General features: G+C 41.8%; 1 protein-coding gene across 5 annotated transcripts in view; it reads left to right on the forward strand.

Moving 5' to 3' along the window:
* NRG1 (neuregulin 1) overlaps positions 1 to 23,444 on the forward strand; it is a 1,149,853-nt gene that overhangs the window by 986,512 nt on the left and 139,897 nt on the right. The window contains exon 1 of one of the 5 annotated variants that reach the window (XM_075604894.1): positions 16,621 to 17,425. The exons of the other annotated variants lie outside the window; for them this stretch is intronic. Within the exon in view, the coding sequence (XP_075461009.1) occupies positions 17,317 to 17,425 (109 nt within the window). The 5' untranslated portion in view covers positions 16,621 to 17,316. Of the gene's footprint in view, positions 1 to 16,620; positions 17,426 to 23,444 lie in introns of those variants that run through there. 5 annotated transcript variants of the gene reach the window in all.

Consider the following 23,444-nt stretch of genomic DNA (forward strand, 5'->3'; position numbering starts at 1 on the left):
TCAGTTCTTGACAACATTTCTATTTTGACCTGAAGCTAGCTCCCTGTGACTGTTTGCTGACCTTTATTGCTTTACTAAAACCTGGTCCCTGACTGTGACTTGCCTACTGACTATTCTGCCTTCTTCTACCTGCCCTGATCTGGTTTGCATCACATTGCTCCTGCTTGCTTCTGACACCGACCCCGGCTCGCCAAAGTACCCCACTGCCTCCTCCTGTAACCCTCGGCACACTGTAACAGCGCTGATCTGTATTTCAGGATTTATCCATTGTGACAACCCAGTAACACTTTACTTGTCTCACCCTGTGAATTCTCCACCAAACCTGATAGTTATACACACAGTAGACAGTGTCAGAGTCAGATATTGAGTCAGATCAAGTCAGAGTCTGATACATTCTATTCCTCAGCAAAATGTTTAACTACTGGGCCTGCTAAACAAGGTCTAGCTCTTTTATTTCAAGACACCGAGGAAGTAGATGGAGGACGTATGGCTCAGGGAGGGTGTGAGGCAGAGACGAAGAATGTAACTGATGATGAACGTAGTTTTTATTGTGTGTGCAGTGCACAAACTGAATGATGGCATCAGTGAAGTCATCCCACTTATACTGCTACATAGGGCCCTTGTTTGCATGAAGCATTTGTGTGAGAATAATGATACTGATGCATATCTCTGTATAGCATCTGTTAAAACTAAAGAAGATTTTTTTCTGGCCAATTTATTTAGATCCTTGTTTCAAGGAGCAATCGAAAAAAAAATTCCAAGGGTGATGCAGTACTGTGCAGAGATAAACCAGTGTCTAGACTTCAATCATTAATGGAGGAAGAAAGTAGTATTAGCAATAGCAGTAGCGAGGTAGTTCTCTGTGGGACATGTTATGGTTCGGTGCATCCAGTTTTTCCCTCCATCTCAACTGCCTCCCTTTATGTGCCTTTCTTCTCTTCAACATGCAAACGCCTGCAGCAGCGATAATGCAATCAGTGATACCAAGCTGAGGCACACTGCCTCATTCTCAGGACTGGTGGCTGCCATTAAGATACTGGTTTGTAAAAGGAGGTTGAGGGTTAAACCTTCACCTGTGTCTGCAGTACCTCCCTCTCCTCAGTTAACATATACTCCTAAACTGCCTGCACTGGGTGTTGGGCTTATGGGTGAGCGTGGGAGAAACACAATATAACACAGTTACAATACTACTCACATTAACACACTATACAGTCACTTTTACTAACACATTGTCTATCAACAAATATCGATAGCAATATACAGTAGCGAGAAAATTTTGTGAACCCCTTGGATTTTCACATATTTCAAATCTAAAATTTTATATGATCTTAATTTAAGTCTTAATAATAGATAAGGATAACCTGATCAAACAAATTACACAAAAACCATGATCCTTTTTCAACATCAATGTATCCAAAATTGATTCAACATTCAATATTAATGTGTCAAAAAATGTGAACATTTAGATTGAGTCCAAACACTAGGAGGGGAAAAGGGGAAGTGGAGGGGGAAGGAATACCCTCGCTACTGCTTGCTGGATGTGGCTATGTGGAGGTGCTACTATCAGGGGTAATGTCAAATAGAAAAAACAGAGAGAGGTAGAACCCCAAGGAGAGCACTCTACCAATGTGTAGCCAAAATGTATTAGAACCTAGTAAGGTGGGTGAGTAATGAATTAATTAAAACCAGAAACTTTAATTGAGTCTTAACTCTAAATATAAAATAATATGGGGAACACTATAGGTCAAGTAATATACTAATGATAGCCAGTGTACAGTGAATTAATATTAAAAATGAGCAAAGCAGACCACAATAAACTCTGTACTGTAAACCCAGAGTCTGGGATATGGCCGCACGATAACACTAGTGGTGTAGAGTAGATCCAAAGGATGGTTATAGGTCAAAACAGGTAACGGTAAGTGTCTAGTTTGTACTATGTCGTATGGCATAAATCAGCATGTCGATATCAACGCTGACTGTAGCAGTATACAGGTATAGCTGGTTACTTGTACAGGTTAGTGGTATTGTACCTATATCAGTAACACAGCACACAGAGTCAGTTATCTGTGTAAATAATGCCAAAAGCCGTGCCTGTTGGTGGTGGATCTCTATGTACAAAAGCCACTTGATGTTAGTATGGTGCGTGAGTATTGTACACACAAGTTAGTGGTATTGTACCTATATCGCTAGCACAGCCCACAGAGTCAGTTATCTGTGTAAACAATGCCAAAAAGCCGTGCCTGTTTATGGTGGTACTCTGTAAGTATAAGCCACCTGGTGTTAGTGCGGTGCGTGAGTGTTGTACACACACATGCACGTAGCAGTATACAGGTATAGCTGGTTACTTGTACAGGTTGGTGGTATTGTACCTATATCAGTAACACAGCACACAGAGTCAGTTTATCTGTGTAATTAATGCCAAAAGCCATGCCTGTTGGTGGTGGATCTCTATGTACAAAACCACTGATGTTAGTATGGTGCATGCGTATTGTACACACAAGTTAGTGGTATTGTGCCTATATCGGTAACACAGCCCACAGAGTCAGTTATCTGTGTAAACAATGCCAAAAGCCGTGCCTGTTCATGGTGGTTCTCTATATGTATAAGCCACTTGGTGTTAGTGCGGTACGTGAGTGTTGTACACACACATACACACCATATCAGTGTCAGTATTAATCTAAAACAGTGCACAAGTAGTGCCTGTTAACATGGATTGTGGTAGATTCGCGAAATTCATACACTCACACACGTCAGAGAATATATTGACTGAATCAGTATTAATCTAAAACAGTGCACAAGTAGTGCCTGTTAACATGGAGTGGAATCACGCAATGCTTTGCTCATTAACACACCAGACATACCTCCTATGTGGGGGGCTGGGCGCCTTTGGCAGCATGCCAGGAGCTCTCTAGTACCAGCCTCGGTGCGTCTGGTGATAGCTAAAAGTTAAGTTGATACCATCGGTAGCACAGCCATGCAGCTGAAGCTACTGGGTGCAGGAGGCGCTCCGACCGCCAGCGCATATCCCGCCCCTTTGACACGATGACGTCATAACCTGCCGACGTACGTGCCGTACGTTTCACTCGTACTGCTTTCTCAAGTACCTGGTTGAGCAGCAATTACTTCAACTAAGCGTTTTCTGTAATTGCTAGTCAGTCTCTCTTATCTTTGAGGCATTTAGCTCCTTTCCTCCTTATAGAACTACTTCATATCAGTGACATTTGAGGGCTTCCTTGCATGGATAGCTCGCTTCAGGTCCTGACACAACATTTTGCTGGGGTTTAGGTACGGACTTTGACTAGGCCATTCTAAAATGCAGAATTTCTTCTTCTACAGCCATTCTTTTGTTAATCTGCTTGTATGCTTAGGATCATTGTCTTGTTGCATGACCCACTTTCTCTTCAGCTCACAAACAGATGACCTGACATTCTCCTCTAGAATCTCCTGATACAATGCATAATTAATGGCTGTCTCAATGATGGCAAGCCATCCAGGTCCTGAGGCAATAAAGCAGCCCTAAATCATCACACACCCACCACTGTTCGAATGCTGTGTTTGGTTTTTCGCCAAACATAACGTTTCCCAATGAGGCCAAAAAGTTCTACCTTTGACTCGTCTGCTTAGAGAACTTTGTTCCAGAAATCTTGTGAATCATCAATGTGCTCTTTGGCGAACTTCAGATGGGCAGCAATTTTCTTTTTAGAGAGTAATGGTGAACCCCCAATGTGGCTGCTGGTACGCCACAGCATGCCAATACTAACAATTCAACTCAACAAATAATTGGGCCCAGCCTACCAAGCCAACTCCGCCAAGCAGTGAGCTAAGAGGCCTTCTCCCTATGTCTACCCCCTAAAAAGTTTAGCCTGAGGGCACTTCCCCATAGGACTCAACATAGGCTAAGACCTTCCTGCTGAACTGGAGGGCAGGGCCGCTTCGTCATGCTGCACCGGCCTTAGGTCGTCATGTTATTAGCCAGATTTAATGGACTTCTAAAGATCTTAGTAAGGGTACATTTTAAAAATGAATAAATGTGTATGATTGGCCTGTCAGGGTGCTAATGAATGTTTTTGATGATATTGTTGAATCTCGCAACTTTTTTTTTTAATTCAATTTTTCTACAAATGCATATTTACGTGACTGCAGAACAGTCTGCGTTGTTTCTCCCCAGCAGCAATTGTGTTTACTTTTAGGAAATGTAAGTCCTTTAGTGCTGGTGTTAACCAGTAGTGTATTTCAAACAATGTGTTGAAGGTCTATTTGCCGCCACAGGGATATATTTAAAGAATTACATTTCTACAATGCTAGAGACTGCAATGTTCTGCACTGAAAAGGGTTAACAGCAACAAAGCATTGTTAATGGTTGAAAGATTCTTTTATCACAGCTGCACAGAATTCCCTTCTTGCTGAGCAGTGACCTCTTCTGGGATATTGAAGGCAAGCATTTAAAAGCTATAGAAAAAAATGCCCCCTGACAGAACACCATCTACGTTATGCAATATACGGTAGCTGGTGTAAGGTGTTAAATGTCCATTTTGTTATTTCTTCTTAATGCACTCTAAATAATAGTGGACTTTTAATTTAGACCATTTAACTAGTGAAATGTTTTCAGACTGCAAGGAGAGTTCACCCACACTGTTTCTGCGTTTAAAAGCAGATGTCATTCTGTAACATTATTTATCTCAACTGCAGTGTTACTATTGTTAATATGTTTTCATTCGATCAGAGTGCAGTATTATGTTTACGCCATACAGCACCTGTCTTCATGTATCTCGATGTTTCTTAATGCTCTCCTCGGGACAGCCAGGCCATGTTTTCGGGATAAGCCAGATAATTCGGGCTCTCTCAGATGAAAAAGGGTAGCACTTTACCCAAAAAACATACATTATATATACATAAAAACAAACAAAAATTAGCTCAATTATTACACCACCCCTTTTTTGATTCACTGTGTTTCCTCTCCTTGCTGTCTACAAATCCAATGGAAGAAGTTAAGAGTCATTGGGATGAGCTCTGGGATATTTTGGTCTAAACAGAATAACATTTACATAATTGTTAGTAAGTAGACATTATTACTATTACTGTTAATTATAGCATGTTTCTTTTATGGTGCAAACACATATATATTCTACTTTAAATGGGCATTAAATATTGTGGTGTACATTGTTCATCTTCCTGAAAATGAATACAGTACTGACTATACAGTATATTTGCACTAAATGATATATAATAGGTTCTTTCTTTTAAAGATTAAAATAACTCTGCAAAACACCATGATAACTAAAATGTCCACAACTCCCTTATAACTATATTAATAACCAAGAGAAAATTATTTTCGGGAGCTGCTTGTTTTTCTGTATGTTTCTGAAAAGGGCCACAGTGATTGGGAATGTACAAGGGAAGTTTAAGATTATTATTTTTGGAGATCCGTCATTTTTTTATGGTGTCCTTCAAGTTGAGGACACTGTAGCTGGTTGGGGATGAGCAGTCATAAGCAGCATTGTATCATATCAAGAATGTCAACTTTCAGGTGGGGGAAAGTACCAAATATGTCATGCATTGCTGCCAGTCAAAACCTACAGTATATACAAGGCCAGAGTGCTATGTAATGTTATGCTAAGTATGTAGTATGCATATTTAACATTTTTTTTTTTTAGATTTCCTAAGAGGATAACCGCACTCAGGAATATGTTCTAGGCATACCTGTTAGAAAACAAATAGAAATTCAGATGCTTAGTGTGTCAATAATGTTTACTGTCACAGCAGAAACTTGGCTTTTTGCCATACTAACACTTTCAAATGACTAAACCACTCGTTTGAAAGTGTTAGTATGGCAAAAAGCCATTCAACCTTTTTTTGGTAAGCGAACCCCATAGTTCGATTGTGATTTCTGTGGAACCCCAACCCTCGCCCCCTGTCTCTAGCACTCCCATCGCCCCCGTCTCTTGTTTCTCTCCTCCCCACACTCTTCCCCTTATGTCCCTCTTATACCCTCCCCGTTACACTTGCACACACACACACCCCCTCTCACTTACACACACACTCTCCCCCTCTCACTTACACACACACACACACACAAACACACACACTCTCCTCCTCTCACTTACACACACACACAAACACACACACTCTCCACCTCTCACGTACACACAAACACTCTCCCCCTCTCACTTACACACACACACACACTCACCCACTCTCACGTACACACACACACACTCTCCCCCTCTCACTTACACACACACACTCTCTACCTCTCACGTACACACACACACTCTCCCCCTATCACTTACACACACACACACTCTCCACCTCTCACTTACACACACACACACTCACCCCCTCTCACTTACACACACACACTCTCCCCCTCTCACACACACACACTCACCCCTTCTCACGTACACACACACACACACACACACACACACGCACTCTCCCCCTCTCACGTACACACACACACTCTCCCCCTCTCACTTACACACACACACACCCCCTCTCACTTACACACACACACACTCTCCACCTCCCACGTACACACACACACACACACTCCCCCTCTCACTTACACACACACTCACCCCCTCTCACGTACACACACACACTCTCCCCCTCTCACTTACACACACTCATCCTTTCTCACGTACACACACACTCACCCCCTCCCACACACACACACACACACACACACACTCTCCCCCTCTCACGTACACACACACACTCTCCACCTCTCACTTACACACACACACACTCACCCCCTCTCACTTACACACACACACTCTCCCCCTCTCACACACACACACTCACCCCTTCTCACGTACACACACACACACACACACACACACGCACTCTCCCCCTCTCACGTACACACACACTCTCCCCCTCTCACTTACACACACACACACCCCCTCTCACTTACACACACACACACACTCTCCACCTCCCACGTACACACACACACACACACTCCCCCTCTCACTTACACACACTCACCCTTTCTCACGTACACACACACTCACCCCCTCCCACACACACACACACACACACACACTCTCCCCCTCTCACTTACACACACACACACTCTCCACCTCTCACTTACACACACACACACTCACCCCCTCTCACTTACACACACACACTCTCCCCCTCTCACACACACACACTCACCCCTTCTCACGTACACACACACACACACACACACACGCACTCTCCCCCTCTCACGTACACACACACACTCTCCCCCTCTCACTTACACACACACACACCCCCTCTCACTTACACACACACACACACTCTCCACCTCCCACGTACACACACACACACACACTCCCCCTCTCACTTACACACACACTCACCCCCTCTCACGTACACACACACACTCTCCCCCTCTCACTTACACACACTCACCCTTTCTCACGTACACACACACTCACCCCCTCCCACACACACACACACACACACACACACTCTCCCCCTCTCACGTACACACACACACTCTCCCACTCTCCCACTGTCTCCTGCCATACTAACACTTTCAAATGACTAAACCACTCGTTTGAAAGTGTTAGTATGGCAAAAAGCCATTCAACCTTTTTTTGGTAAGCGAACCCCATAATTCGATTGTGATTTCTGTGGAACCCCAACCCTCGCCCCCTGTCTCTAGCACTCCCATCGCCCCCGTCTCTTGTTTCTCTCCTCCCCACACTCTTCCCCTTATGTCCCTCTTATACCCTCCCCGTTACACTTGCACACACACACACCCCCTCTCACTTACACACACACTCTCCCCCTCTCACTTACACACACACACACACACAAACACACACACTCTCCTCCTCTCACTTACACACACACACAAACACACACACTCTCCACCTCTCACGTACACACAAACACTCTCCCCCTCTCACTTACACACACACACACACTCACCCACTCTCACGTACACACACACACACTCTCCCCCTCTCACTTACACACACACACTCTCTACCTCTCACGTACACACACACACTCTCCCCCTATCACCTACACACACACACACTCTCCACCTCTCACTTACACACACACACACTCACCCCCTCTCACTTACACACACACACTCTCCCCCTCTCACACACACACACTCACCCCTTCTCACGTACACACACACACACACACACACACACACACACACGCACTCTCCCCCTCTCACGTACACACACACACTCTCCCCCTCTCACTTACACACACACACACCCCCTCTCACTTACACACACACACACACTCTCCACCTCCCACGTACACACACACACACACACACTCCCCCTCTCACTTACACACACACTCACCCCCTCTCACGTACACACACACACTCTCCCCCTCTCACTTACACACACTCACCCTTTCTCACGTACACACACACTCACCCCCTCCCACCCCCTCCCACACACACACACACACTCTCCCCCTCTCACGTACACACACACACTCTCCACCTCTCACTTACACACACACACACTCACCCCCTCTCACTTACACACACACACTCTCCCCCTCTCACACACACACACTCACCCCTTCTCACGTACACACACACACACACACACACACACACGCACTCTCCCCCTCTCACGTACACACACACACTCTCCCCCTCTCACTTACACACACACACACCCCCTCTCACTTACACACACACACACACTCTCCACCTCCCACGTACACACACACACACACACTCCCCCTCTCACTTACACACACTCACCCTTTCTCACGTACACACACACTCACCCCCTCCCACACACACACACACACACACACACACTCTCCCCCTCTCACTTACACACACACACACTCTCCACCTCTCACTTACACACACACACACTCACCCCCTCTCACTTACACACACACACTCTCCCCCTCTCACACACACACACTCACCCCTTCTCACGTACACACACACACACACACACACACACGCACTCTCCCCCTCTCACGTACACACACACACTCTCCCCCTCTCACTTACACACACACACACCCCCTCTCACTTACACACACACACACACTCTCCACCTCCCACGTACACACACACACACACACACTCCCCCTCTCACTTACACACACACTCACCCCCTCTCACGTACACACACACACTCTCCCCCTCTCACTTACACACACTCACCCTTTCTCACGTACACACACACTCACCCCCTCTCACACACACACACACACACACACACTCTCCCCCTCTCACGTACACACACACACTCTCCCGCTCTCACTTACACACACACACACACACACACTCTCCCCCTCTCACTTACACACACACACACTCTCCCCCTCTCACGTACACACACACACACAGACACACACACTCTCCACCTCTCACGTACACACATACACACACCCCACCTCTCACGTACACACACACACTCTCCCCCTCTCACTTACACACACACACACACACACACACACTCTCCCCCTCTCACTTACACACACACACACACTCTCCACCTCTCACATACACACACAGACTCTCCCCCTCTCACTTACACACACACACTCACCCCTTCTCACGTACACACACACACTCTCCCCCTCTCACACACACACACTCACCCCTTCTCACGTACACACACACACACACACATGCACTCTCCCCCTCTCACGTACACACACACACACACTCTCCCCCTCTCACTTACACACACACACACACACACACTCCCACTGTCTCCTTCCATTTCCCCAACCCCTCATTCTCTCCCTCAGACTCCCCATTCTCACCCCCTCCCTCTTATTCTCTCACCAGCCAGGGTGAGGGAATGGGTGAGAATGGGGAGGTGGGATAATGAGAGGTTGAGGGAGAAAAAGAGGGGGGTGGGGAGAGAGAATGGGAGTGGGGAACAGTGAGAGGGGGATAGGGGAGGGAGGGTGGAGCAGGGAAAGGAAGGAGACAGGGATGAGGGAGAGAGTATGAGAGGGAGGGGTGAAGGATAGACAATGAGAGGGAAGGGTGAGGGAGAGAGATGGTGGGAGAGGGAATGGGGAGAGGGTGGGGAGAGAGAGGGGTGGGGAGAGAGAGAGTGGAGGGGGTGGGCAAGTGAGAATGTGGGAGGGATAGAATGTGGGTTGGGGAAAAAAAGGTGGGGTGAACTGTGTATGTAAGGGAGAGAGGGGGGGTGTATGTGGCAGAGAGGGCAGAGTGTGTGTGAGGGAGAGAGAGGATTGTGTCGGGCTGGGGCAAGTCCCATAAACATACAAAATATTCACAAATAGAGTTAACAATTACAGGATTGTTTTGCCTTGGTTCTATAAATTTAGGAGGATGAGCAGTTGGTGTTAAAATACTATACGTCACTCGTCCATATTTGAAGTTTCATAGGCAGAAAGTTAGAAAAAATCTATTAGGTATAACATTTTAATTTTTCAGTTCACATGGCATCATGGCCAATAGAATTGTTTCCTCTGAAAGTTAATTGTGAGAGGGGGCCTAGGGCGCCAAATACCCATGCACTGGCTCTGCTTCAACTAAACGTAGCATGTGAATTATATGCTGGCAATTGACTGAATTTGGATATTAAGCAATATCTGCCTTGTTATTTGAGCGCCACACAGTGTTTTTTTGATATGAGTATAACTGGTCTGAAAAGTAGTAGTGTGGTATAATCTGCATACAGTATTTGGCACTGAGCTTATCAGAAAAATAAGGTATATAATAGGGCCACGTTTGCACTAGTAAAAGTGCAATCCTTTCCCTAACAAAATTAGGGTTGAGCTAAGCACATCATATGAAAGAGTGGCCTGCTGAAAGTACTGTACTATACTACATATATTCCAAACAAATATCTAAATACACAGATTTTAAAACAGTTCTAGTATTAGGATTTTATGGACTGCCTTTGTTCAAACTATATGGTTACTATTGCTCTCTCCCAGAATCCTCTGCTTTTCTAATTCTCCATTTTTATTGGCTAAGGGCAGTGACAATAAAACAGAAATTAAAACTCCATGTGTTTCTATCTTCTATGTTGAGGGATGCCCTTTAAAAAGACAAAACATATTATTTTTTCTCTTCAGAGTAAAGTATGAAACAGCCGTTGAGACAAAAGTGTGAGAAAACTGGAGAGGTGAGGCCAGCAGTTCTCACCCTTCCTAAGGGCTATTTAGTAATAGAAATCAGCTTTTCATTTCTCACATGCGTTACACTATAACAAGTGAAGACTCAGTGGGTGGATTTGGTATAAAATCATTTGGCAGACTGTTACAGAAAACCTAAGGGCCCCTATAAACTGTAAGCCTGCTTCAGTCACCCTCATTACTCCTCACCCTTTAAAATTATCAGTTGGACAAAGATTAAAAGTACCTTATGAATAGTTTAACATTTCTTACCAAACATCATCATTCCTCATTGGACTATACAAATACTGAAATATGCTGTTTTATGTAAGCATTTAGTGCACATAATTGATGTCCGTGATAAATAACCGTACATTTTTGGTGGCTCGCTAACTTTAGATAGAATAACATTTCAAAATGTTTGATTATAATCAGACATACTTGTACATTTATGGTTTTTGTCTGTATGATGAAAGACACCAGACAGAATAGGGCAATAGCAAAAGTTGGATGTAAAATCAAGGACGTCCCTGAAAACCAAGGACAAGTTTGACATGGGACTGGGATAGAAAACAGAACAAACACAAATTTGCAGCTGTTGCCCTGTAAATGTTAACAAATGAAAAGAAAAACTAAAGATGTTTTCTTTTTAATTGACAATTTTATGTTTATTAATGGTAACTTGAAAAATAAAACGGAAGAAAAGTGGCAGAGAAAGTAAAGTGTAGATGGTTGTGAATTTCCCAAGAAAAGTGCTGCAGATTAAAGTATATTTACAAAAATTAGACCATCTGCAGTTGAAGCAGGACTGAGAAAATAAATTGTGATGCAGTAAACATTTAGAGCTTGAGATACTGTGAGCAATTTATCAAGTGAGAGAAAAGAGTTGATAGAAGCAAAAGTCATATAATGAGCTTGAAATCTAGCTCGCGTTTGTCCAATTCACCAATGGTGTTCCCATCATTTCTCACACACAATTGCATTTGTTGCATGGCACATCAGGCTCTTTTAATCTATTCAAATGAAATAAAATACATGTGGTTTATGCACATTTGGAAATGAATGATCTGTAAGAATCCACAGTAAACACTATGCAACTTTTTCTCATTTGGCAAAATCTTTTATCATCATTGTTTTAGTAACCCTGTCTAATTCACTGTAAGCAAGGTAAACTTACCATAGCCAAAGGAGTATCAACTTTACTTGTCTCATTGTTAAGCAATGTAATCTAGTATAACTTTGTCATTTCATCATGTCAAGGGAACAGTGGATCTTAGTCTTGTTGTGCTTTAGTTTTTCCCGGCTTTTATTGCTTGCATTCATACTATCTTAAGAATTATTTCTGCATGCTTCAAAATATGTGCAATTTCTACCTATGGGGCATTTACAAGTGCTGTCAAATGTGTTTTTATCAGAAGAGCACACTTTGTATTGTTTCTTTATAAATGCCTCTCACCGGAGACATTTACTGGTAACAACATTTAAGTTACACAAAATAACACATAGTACTGTAAGTGAGTACTTCAGTATTACTGTAAGTGATACCTTTTTTATTTTACTAACAATTGATAGTATAAGACAAGCTGTCAAGAGTCCGCTCTTCCTCGGGTCAGCAATACAAGGATTCCATGAGTCTAAAACAGGTAAAACTAATATATACTGTATTTAAACAATCAATGAAAGACCAGTATAGTTGCAAATAATAAATAAAATAAAAAACTTAGGGTAAAACTATGTGCTTCCCAAAGTTACTGGAACTTCACAGGACCATATCTCCAGAACCTGGGAATTAGGACACATACAGTTATGTTCTGGGAGACCACACGAGTTTAGTCAACGTTAAAACAACGTGTAATATGGGAGGGATTGTGGTTATAGGTTATGTTCAGATGTTTATACTCTTTAAGTCTAATTCTGAGTACATCAGCGATACCAGAGATGCAGATTTAAAGTTCCTGTATCATGCGGGCCAATAGGAAGCTGTAACGGATGATGTTGCTTCCTTTGGCACCCATGCCGCGGGACATTTAAATCTCCATATTCTTCAACCAGCCAGGGATGCTGCCAGCAGCACCTATGGAGGTATATATCTTGGAGCGTAGGGGTCCCAGGAGCTGAAATTAACGCAGTTCAGCTCCGGAGACCCCATGCTTAATACCTAGACAAACCACTCTAGTTGGAACCACACCTTGAAAGACCACAAGGAATAATTCAAATATTTCTTGGGATTTGCATCTCTCAAATGGTCTCAAGTAAAAAGTCCTGCAAGCTTGTCAATTAGCACTTATCTGCATGCCTTTGGAGCCATTCTTACTTTTGTTCAGAACACCAGTTTTTTTTAGGAATCTGTAACGCCTTATGCATTAAAATCTAGTGTTAAATATCATCAATTAATAACTCCCATTGACCATATTCCCCTGGTTAGCCATGTTCTAATGAGGTGAAGTTTTGTATAAAATTAGCTCAGGAATGGAAAAATCCCAGGCACCTGGTTTATAAAATCCCCCTCCTGGCGCCTGTGCTGTGTACAGTGATGACTGGCCTTATAGACAGATGAATTCACTGGTGCACAGCTCAGTGATGAGAGTGGGGGGGGGGGGGAATCGAAGAGCAGAAGGCATACGAGGGCTTGGGGTGTTGCTAGTCAGAGGGGCCGGAGCTGAGAGCAGAGATGTGAGAGAGTGTCAGTGTGAGAGAGTTTCTGTCTCTGTATGTCATCAGTAAGGAGAGCAGGTTGATTGTAGAGCAGGAGACAGATGGGTGGGGCTAGTCAGAGCTGAGCTGAGAAGTGTGAGTGTGTGTGTGAGTGTGTGGGAGAGTGTGTGCGTGTGTGGGAGAGTGTGAGTGTGTGTGTGGGGGAGACTAACAAGCCCCCTCAATCCTCCAAGGCAGCAGGTAGGCTCCTCCCTCCTCACGCCCCTCTACCCAGTCACTCAACACTCTCCTTCCCCTCCTCTCTCTCTACCCCTCACTTTCTGCCTGCCCATATCTCCCACGTCTTGCCCCTCTCTCACCCCTCTATCCTCCATCTCTCTCTCTCTCCTCATCTCTCTTAGTCACACCTCTTTCCTTCTCATCTCACACCCTCTCCTCTTTCTTAGCCTCCCCTCCCTAACCCCCTCCCTCACTGCTCCTCATATCACTTCCCCATATTTCTCTCTCCCCTCGCCTTCTCTCTTCACTACTCCTCCTATTCCTCCTTTCCTCCCCATTTTCCTCACCCCCCATCTATTGCCCCCTTATCCTCCCCCTCACTCTTCTTTTACTTTCCTTCATCCCTCTCTACTCCCTCTACCCATCTCTTACCCCTCTCCTTTCTTCTCCCCCTCATTGTTCCACCCTCTCCTCTCTCCCACCCCCCTCTCCTTCTTTCTTCTCCCCTCTTTCTCCCTCTCTCTCTTCCCCTTCTCTCCTCCACCTCTTCCTCTCTCCTACCCCCTCTTCTTTCTCCTCCCATATTTCTTCCTCTCTCCTCCCCCTCTCCCTCTCTCCTACCCTCTCCTCTGCCCCTTTCGCACTCTACTCCCATTTCTCTCTTCTCCCCCCTTTTCACAGTCTCCTGCCCCCTGTTCCTCCCCCTCCCTCTTTCCTCCCCCTCCCCTATCCTCCCCCCTCCTCTATTCTCCCCCCTCTCCTCCTCTCTATCCTCCCCCCTCTCCTCATCCCTCCTCCCCTCTCAAAGGCCCATAACTACTCTCTCCCCCAGGTCTATAGCTACCCCTTAGGCCCATATCTCCTTCCTTCTCCCCCCCCCCCCCCCCCTCAACACACCAGGCTCATATCTCATTCTCCTTCAGCCACCTAAGGGTATCCCAGTGCAGGCGTGGGGTGGTGAGATTAATGAGGGGAGGTGGGGGGATTGTGAGTGTGTGTGCATGTGTGAGACTGTGTGTGTGTGTGTGAGAGAAAGTATGTTTGTTTGTCACAGACTCTAACATACACACAGTGACACAGAGCTCAAGACAGATGGGGAGGGTCAGCGCGGAAGCCGAAAGGCCCTCCCCTTGCGCGTGCCTAACAAAATGCTGGGTCCTAAAACAATTGTCGGGCTCCTAAATATTTTAGATTTTCCGCTTCCCCGAATTAGCCTAGCGAATCTGAAGTTAACACAGGGAAAATAACACCTGTTGCTGTGTTTTTACAGATATAAAGCAAAAATTCTGCCTTCTAATTTTTTTAACCCTTTTTTACAGGATGGGAACCCGGAATTTAATCATGTTATTTTTAGCTCCAGAGACTTCCCTACCCTCCTCTCCCCCATGATTCCTGAGATACTTACTGGTATAGGTACCAGTATTTCAATCCCCTCCAAGGGAATAATAGCAACTTAACCCCATTGGAGCTTCCTATTGGCCAGGAAGTAATGTCAGCACCTGTACTGGTAAGTATTTCAGGAACTGGGGGTTCCCAGAGCTGTAAATAACATGGTTCAGCTCCAGGAATGCCCTTGTTCCCATTCTGTTAAAGAAAAAAGAAAAAAGCTCATTAAATTCATGCAGTTTGTATCCCTAAAATGGGAGGGGTTGATGTGTTAGGCACACGTGGTAGACCATGACACAAGATTAGCCCTAGCTCCTTTTCATCTTTGGAAAGTCATCCTCTCCAAGGCATCTTGTTCAAAGAATTAAATGATAACCTTAGTCTTCATTATATCAATTATAGGGCTGTAGGAATAGACTATATATTCTCTCTAAAGAGGAACGCTTTCAACCAGTGTGTTCTGCCGATGTTCACGGAAGGATGTGACATCCTCACAAGGATGAAGACATTCAAATGATGGTACTCCACTGGAATCAATCCGAAGGAAATTAAAAGACCAATGATCAAAGTAAGATGGGAGGATGAAATCAGAAAATGTGTTGGAGCAATATGGAGAAGAGAGACTTGCCATTGCATTACGTGGAATATCACTGGACAGGCCTTTATCCAGCAGTGGATCATAAAGTATATTTAAATCATCAACAATAAATTCATATGGCTTTTTGATTTCAAGATAATTGAATAGAAGAAATGTAATGTCCAACTTCAATTTTAATCAGAGGAAACCCAGACTTTTGCCTGAATAATAAATAGTTTATTTAAAAATCAATGTCCTTGTTTTCTCTTTTCTCCATTAACTATGAGATGGCTTGAAGTACTTGTGCACAATTTTAAGTTTCACTGCAAAGGGATTCAAAAACCTCCTGCATACTACGAAAACCTGTTTCTGCATGCCTTTTCCCTTAAAGGGCCTGTCACGTCATACCTTCTGTAAAAAAATCCCTACGTTTACATGCCAATATGAAAAGGAAGCATTGGGGACTACTGACTACATTTAAGATTACCAAGTGATTCATTATTTACCAGGAAAGTAAATGATTAGCGACCTCTGGGGGAGATTTGTATACGGCTTTGTCTATTTCACTTGGCTAGTCTGTGCTGGGAAGGGCTGGGCAGCTATAACAAGAAACGTGCCTAGCAGTCTTGCTCCACCTAGAAAGAGAAGGGGTGTGGAAATTGTAGAATAGGAAAAAAAAAAAAAAAAAAACATGACATACAGTAGGTGGGTGGTAGGACTTTACAAAACTCACAGGAACTCCCAGAGAATGGGAGAGAGAAAGTATTCTCCAGTCAAGGGAAAACTCAGGAGGAATAACTTATAGAAACGACAAACCAACTTGGGACAAGGAGATAATACAAGGAACAAGAGTTTTATACAAAAGAAAGAAACAGAAACAGCAGGACATTTTTTGCCTATATTCTACTTTTTCTAATTTGTATTCATTTTTTAAAAAAAAAATTTTTTTACTTCTTGATTTTTATTTATTTAATGTTATCATGACAGAAGAGTTAATCTCAGTCTGTTAATTTTCTGAAAGAAGGCAGGTTGGGAGTTAACACTGGATGTTCTTTGCTAATTGGTTGTATATTATTTCTTTGATCAGACCTTATTGATACTGTTATTACTCACAAACCTGCTGGAAGTCATTTGTATAACTTCTTCTGGAGGAAAGGCTCATGAGACAGTGAGACAGGGTACGGTCAGACCAGCGACTGGATAAAAAGTGTGGGGTCAGTCTCCAGAGCCTCAGGTCATCTATTTCCAGGTCTTTTCCTAGAGCAGAGGTAGAAGAAGAAAACAAGGACACATTTAGGGTCCGATCAGCTCACTTAGTAACAAAACTGGATTTTATATTTCAAGTGTCTGAACCAAAAAATCTGTCCCCCATCACAATGTCTGAGAAGAAAAAAGAAGGGAAGGGTAAAAAGGGAAAAGGAAAAAAAGAAAGAAAAGGGGATGGAAAGAAACCCACTGTGGAGGAACGAACTGAAGATGTCCCAGGTGAGTCGACCTTGCTTAGAGGCAGCAAATCTTTGATCTTTTAAATCATGAGTTCATTTAGTTAACACATCGGTTGCAATGATCGCTGGGTTGTCATTTATTCCTACTGTCTTTCTTCTTTATTATTAGGAATTTATAAACTGAGAGTTACTTAAGTACTGATTGTGGTTAACGCTTTGTAATCCATGGCTGGAGGGTGCAATATATGTGGTTAAAAGAAGAGAATTCAGTAACAGCCAGAACAAGTTTGCCTTTTTTTTCCGATAAAATGCATTTAAAAAAGCAGTTCTCATGACCATTTCTGTGTGCTGGGATTATTAGGTCAATTACTGTGACAGTTTCTTGCTGTTACATGTAGTACTGCCGGCTCATTGTGCTAAAATGTCATCTGCTTTCCCAACCTGCCCTCTAGTGATGGAATGATAGATAAGCAGTAGAAACAGGGATTCCCCTTTTAACAAACCAAGGATACATTCTTTGGGAGACATGTATTAAAGATTTAGTCAATTATTTAAAAAAACTGCACTAGATATTACGAAAAATAAAACCATGAGCAATACATATACTGTAGCTTTATTTTCTTTTCCGCTGTTAAAACTGGAAGGTCATCCAGGCAGTAGAAAGGCAGGCAACAGATGATGCATACAGTGTGCGTTGAATATGAAGTGACATGTCCTACTTTATTTTTTTTGCGCCATTCGTTACCCAGGTGAAATATGCCAGATTCTTTCACCCAAAAAATGTGAAGAGTCTAGTCCGTTTGCATAGCAAATTCAAACACAGAGATGAGCAAAATGTTTGTGTATTAGGTGGATTTTGGCAACATTTTTTGTGAATAATTTGCGCAAAGCAAAAAAAGCCCATTTTTGGGGCAAAAATATGTCACAAAGCAAATTTGAACACATTTGTCCATCTCTAGATGTATGTTCCTGGGTTTTCCCAACTGTATCGTAAAATTCGACATACAAAATATGACCTTTGTTGATCTCAAAATCTCTTTTACAACAATTTAATGTAAAATAGTTTTGTTAGTTTAACACCACAGCATATGAAGAAAAACAAACAAACAAAACAAATACTTTTTTTGATTGGACTTTTCCCAGAGTCAGACCAGCTAAAGTACACAACGCAAATAAAAATTAGGATGCTTGTGAAGATACCTGGACGCCGATGAAACCATAACAAAATCTCTAAAAATAAACAGATTCTCAGCAAAATATATGTGATGTTGCATTTTAAATGTTTTCTCAATACAAGGATTTACGTACAATTCTGTAGGTCGACCCATGTTGTCAGCAAAATTCCATGGGGAGATTCACTAATGTCCATTGCAGGGTAATGCACCTGATCCGGCGTTAACTGTCATTTACTTGACTGGTAGTTAATGCCAGATCGGGCGCATTAACCCGCAACATACCTTAGTGAATCTACCTATGTATGTGTTGTTCTATTATTTGGATGTTAACAGCAGCAGATAAATGTTGATGTCAATGCAGAATTTTAATAATGTTGGTTGTTAAATGTTCGCATTAACCCTTTTTAATGCAAGCACAGCTATATGTATTCTTATCTTGCTTGTTTTAAATTTGTTGTGGCACTACTCCCTTATTGAACTGGTAATTGATATACATTGGTGAGCTACAGGGAATTTCACTTTGTCCAAGATGCATGTTATATCCATTTATCCCGGTTTCAAAAAAAACCACAAAAAGATCATTGATTTATCTACAGGGGGATGGGCTTCTTACTGATTTCACATCAGCTGGAACGGCAGAGCACAAGTAATTAAATATGGCTATTAGTGCTATAGAAAAGTACTGCAATATATCATGTGTTCACATAAAAAAATCACTCTGCTCCAATATCATGTAGATGGTGTTAGGTAAAGCTCATGTGCTTGTTCACGTGGGAGGTGTGGAGGACACTACAGGCTTCAAGTATGCTATAATACTGAGTGTGTGTATCATTAAAACGTACTGTAATAACAGCATAGTCCTTATTGTGTTTTTATTTTCATTAGCATTTATTTTCTTTGTATTAGTGATAGGTAACATTGTGTTGTTGTTGCAAACAGCATAACCAGTAAAAGTGTCTGTATAATGTAGGTAGCTCTATTAAGGAAGTGTTATCAGAGAAATTCAAATCTTGGTGCATAGTCAAAGATGGATTTTCAAGCTCCAAAAATCTTTATCCTGTAATGGTAAAAGTATACAGGACAGACTGAGGCATTGCTGCATACCTTTTTTTCTGAAAAGAAAAATGAGCTTCATATGCTCGAAGGCTTTGAGGGAAAAAAGGTATTTAATTAGTTGCAATGGACTGGTGTCATTTGCTAGCCAACTAGCCTTACCAATAGCAAGAAACTATTGTAGGATTTCAGGAGCTTGTATATCGGTCTCCTAGTAGGCATCTTATGATGAAATGCTGAGCATTTCATTGTTGGCAATAATGCTGTAGCCAGACTTACCTTCCCCGGAGTCGCAGGAAAAAAGCAAAATGGTGTGGAACTGATGAAGGTCGGTAACGTAATTATAGTACTCTTCTTCACAGCGTTAGTCCCTGCTGCTGGGGATGACGCAGTCTTATTCATACGACTTTCCCCAGTAGCGTTGGAAAGTTACTGGCTATATCTGTAGGTCTCAATCCTAGTTCAAACTAAAGTAGGTTAGTGTATTCATGATACTTGATATTATAATATTGTCTATTGTCAATAGCTGAGAAAAAACATGCTGTCTGTATAGTAGGAATGATATCTAAGATATTTTATATATCAGACTATGGCCAATATTCACTAAAGGGTGCTACAGATGCAGGGGCCGTTATTCGAGCATATCACGCGTTGTATATCTCAGAATACCCATGTCATGGCGCGTCATAAGTGAAGATCTGTGGAGGGATGCAACGGAGCACAGCCAGGTCACAGCCAAAAAATAACAAAGTGGGGACAGCAATCATAGATCCGATTAAAATAGATTTATTGAACCAGTGAACACATGGTATAGAGCAGATGTAGAAATACCACTCTAACGCATTTCATGCTACAATAGCGCTTTGTCAAAGAGTGTCATTACCGCGTGTTGACTCGTTTTTATTGAGTGCAAAAAATGGAATTTTAGTGTTCTGGTTTATAAACACCTGCAAATTGACACAGTAGCACAGTACTGTACACATTACAATTCATTCATTTCTGCCACAGAAACGTGAAGAATTGCACCCAAAGACATCGGAATCTATGAAATTCAAACAAAGCAACCGCGTTATTGGCCACATGGAGAACAGCATTGCACACGAAAACGGCTCTGTGATATGTTCGAATAACGGCTGCTGAATCTGTATGCTTTAGCATGCCCTAACTCCCATTCAAATGAATGTTAAGACGTGCTAAACTTTAGCACCTTTTAGTGAATATGGGCCTATGAATGCATTGCATGGGTGCAATCAGGATAATGAAAATCCTGTGGATGCTCTTGTAATATAATAGAAAATACTTTACGGTTCCTACATGAGGTTTTGAAACCACATGGGTTTGTTTTTTTCAAATGTGAACTTTACACTACAAAGTCCTTTAGAAAGCAAGAAGTTATACAGTACTTTGGATTTTGCTTCTCCATTAAAGCTGCAGTTCAATCTTTTTTTTTTTTTGCTTCAATAGTTTCATGTGGGCAATCTCTAATTACCTAAAGAACTGCATAGCTGCCGGTCAATTTGTTCTCCGTCTATTGATCGGCAAAGTTTGGCAACATCTTTATATATGGGGAATGTAAATCGTTGCTATAGGAACAAGCATGCTTGTTAAAATAGAATACAAGAAAATTGGTCTTTCAATGTTGTTTTTTTTAAAACAGAAAATGCTAAAAGGATTTTTTGTTACTACAGAACTGATTTATTAAAAAAAAACACACATGCAGGATATTGCCTGAACTGCAGCTTTAAAGATGTTACTTCCTTAAGGGATCCGGCCTGTTCTGTTTCAATAGCTTATCTGAAATATCTCTGTTTTAAAGATCTTGTCAACATTGTTGTCAGGACAAAACATGAGCTGTAGCCTCCAGGGCTAACATTCCACTGGACAATGACCTGCTTACTGAACACAAGAGATGGATACCACACTCCCTCCTAATTGCATTTCTAGTTTCTTTAAGTAAGGATTTGCAGTAGACAATTTAGAAATATTTTGTTCATTATGGCTCGTCTCCTCTGGTTTTTCTTATGGGATCTGTATTTTTCTTTTTAATACCTGGAATAGATATCTTTCAATTGTAATCATTAAAAAAAAAAAGGGGAATCTGAGTCTGTGAATTGGGTTTCACCAGTTCATGTTGTCCTCTTTCACTAGCATAACTAGCATCTTTCTCACCTGGCTCTTTTGGAGGGATATTAACAACTTCCTCTGGAAGTTCTTGTCAAAATGCTTTCAGCAGAGATGAAGGAAAATGTTATAGAGATCTCAAAATAAGTTGATTGGATTGTTTTTCCCAGTAGGAAATGTGGCAGTTTTAAAGTAGCTTTAAGAAGAATGGCTTAAATGATCAGTTGGGCACACACATTGTTAAATAATTGCTCTTCAGACACGAACATCTGGACACATTACAATCTGTAACACATAATCTATATTGCAGCTAAAGCATTTGACTAGTTCACTAATTCGTTAAAATGGAAGTGAGCAGTTGTGTCATGTACAGTATAAGTACATTTTTTTTTAAATGTATTTTTTTAAATACAATTCTTTGCTAGATTTTAATTTATTTTCTTCCCATCTTCCTGTATACTTCTACAGCCTCCACAATACAACAAGATCTGCATTCTTATTTTCATATACTACTATTACAATTTGGCTTTGTTTCTATGATATAACCATTCTTTGTTTTGTCAAACCACCTTTTCACATAATGAAACATTGACTTTTATGTGTAGATTTTAAAAGAGAAGACAGCACATATCAGCCCTTTAGTCTTTCACAAAACCATACAGCAAGTGAAACAGCATCTTGCCATTTAAGTGACAGGTCACCCTTCACCCAGCTACTTAAACCAGTAAATTCAATTGTTTTACCAAAATCATTAGGAATTCTACTAAACATTACTTATTGGCATTTTCAAATACTGAAACATGTTCCATTGGCCATTGTGTCACAATATGTGGGTGTATGTGTGTATATATATATATATATATATATATATATATATATATATATATATATATATATATATATATATATATATACACACACACATACACCCATATATTGTGACACAATGGCCAATGGAACATGTTTCAGTACTTGAAAATGCCAATAAGTAAGGTTATATATAAGTAATAAGTAATGTATATATCGCTCTTTCTCTACACACTACATTACAATAAGGCAGAGCATCTATATTTATCATAAATGTTGTCATATGTCTTTTTTTTCTTATCAACCTACAGTATTCACGAAAGCCTTATTACCCTTGGTAAAGCAGGGAAATAGTTTTACCGCGGGGATATTTGAATTACATGTGGCACATACAAATGAACAAGAAGATAAGTAATTGACACAAAATTACTTATTTGCTAAAGTCTGAGACCCAGATGATATTTGTTATAGGCGAACAATATTGCTGATTTCTCTATTCATTTTCTATTGGTTATATGTGTATTTTGACTATGTATATATTGATTCCTATATAAATTGTCAACATAATACTAAGAAACCTGGAGTAGGTGATAAGAACTAGATCAAACAAACATTTTGTTACATGTTACCATAACAAGCCCCTAGTAGCCCAGGTGGCCAGCGAGGTATGGTAAACCCATTACTAGCTGTCACCTAAGCTATACTAATGAGTTAATAAAGTCCCTAGTCTAACATCTCCAACATGACCCCCCATTGGGGTCTGCAAAGCATGGGACTGCTGCTAATGTAATGGGAATGCTGCTATCAAACATTTAGGGGGTTATTAATTAAACTGTAATAGTGTCAATCGGGGTGCTATCCATGCGATAGTGCCTGAATCAGCATTATCACAATTTAATAAAT

This window comes from Ascaphus truei, chromosome 1 (assembly GCF_040206685.1).
Source record: "Ascaphus truei isolate aAscTru1 chromosome 1, aAscTru1.hap1, whole genome shotgun sequence".
NCBI lineage: Eukaryota > Metazoa > Chordata > Amphibia > Anura > Ascaphidae > Ascaphus > Ascaphus truei.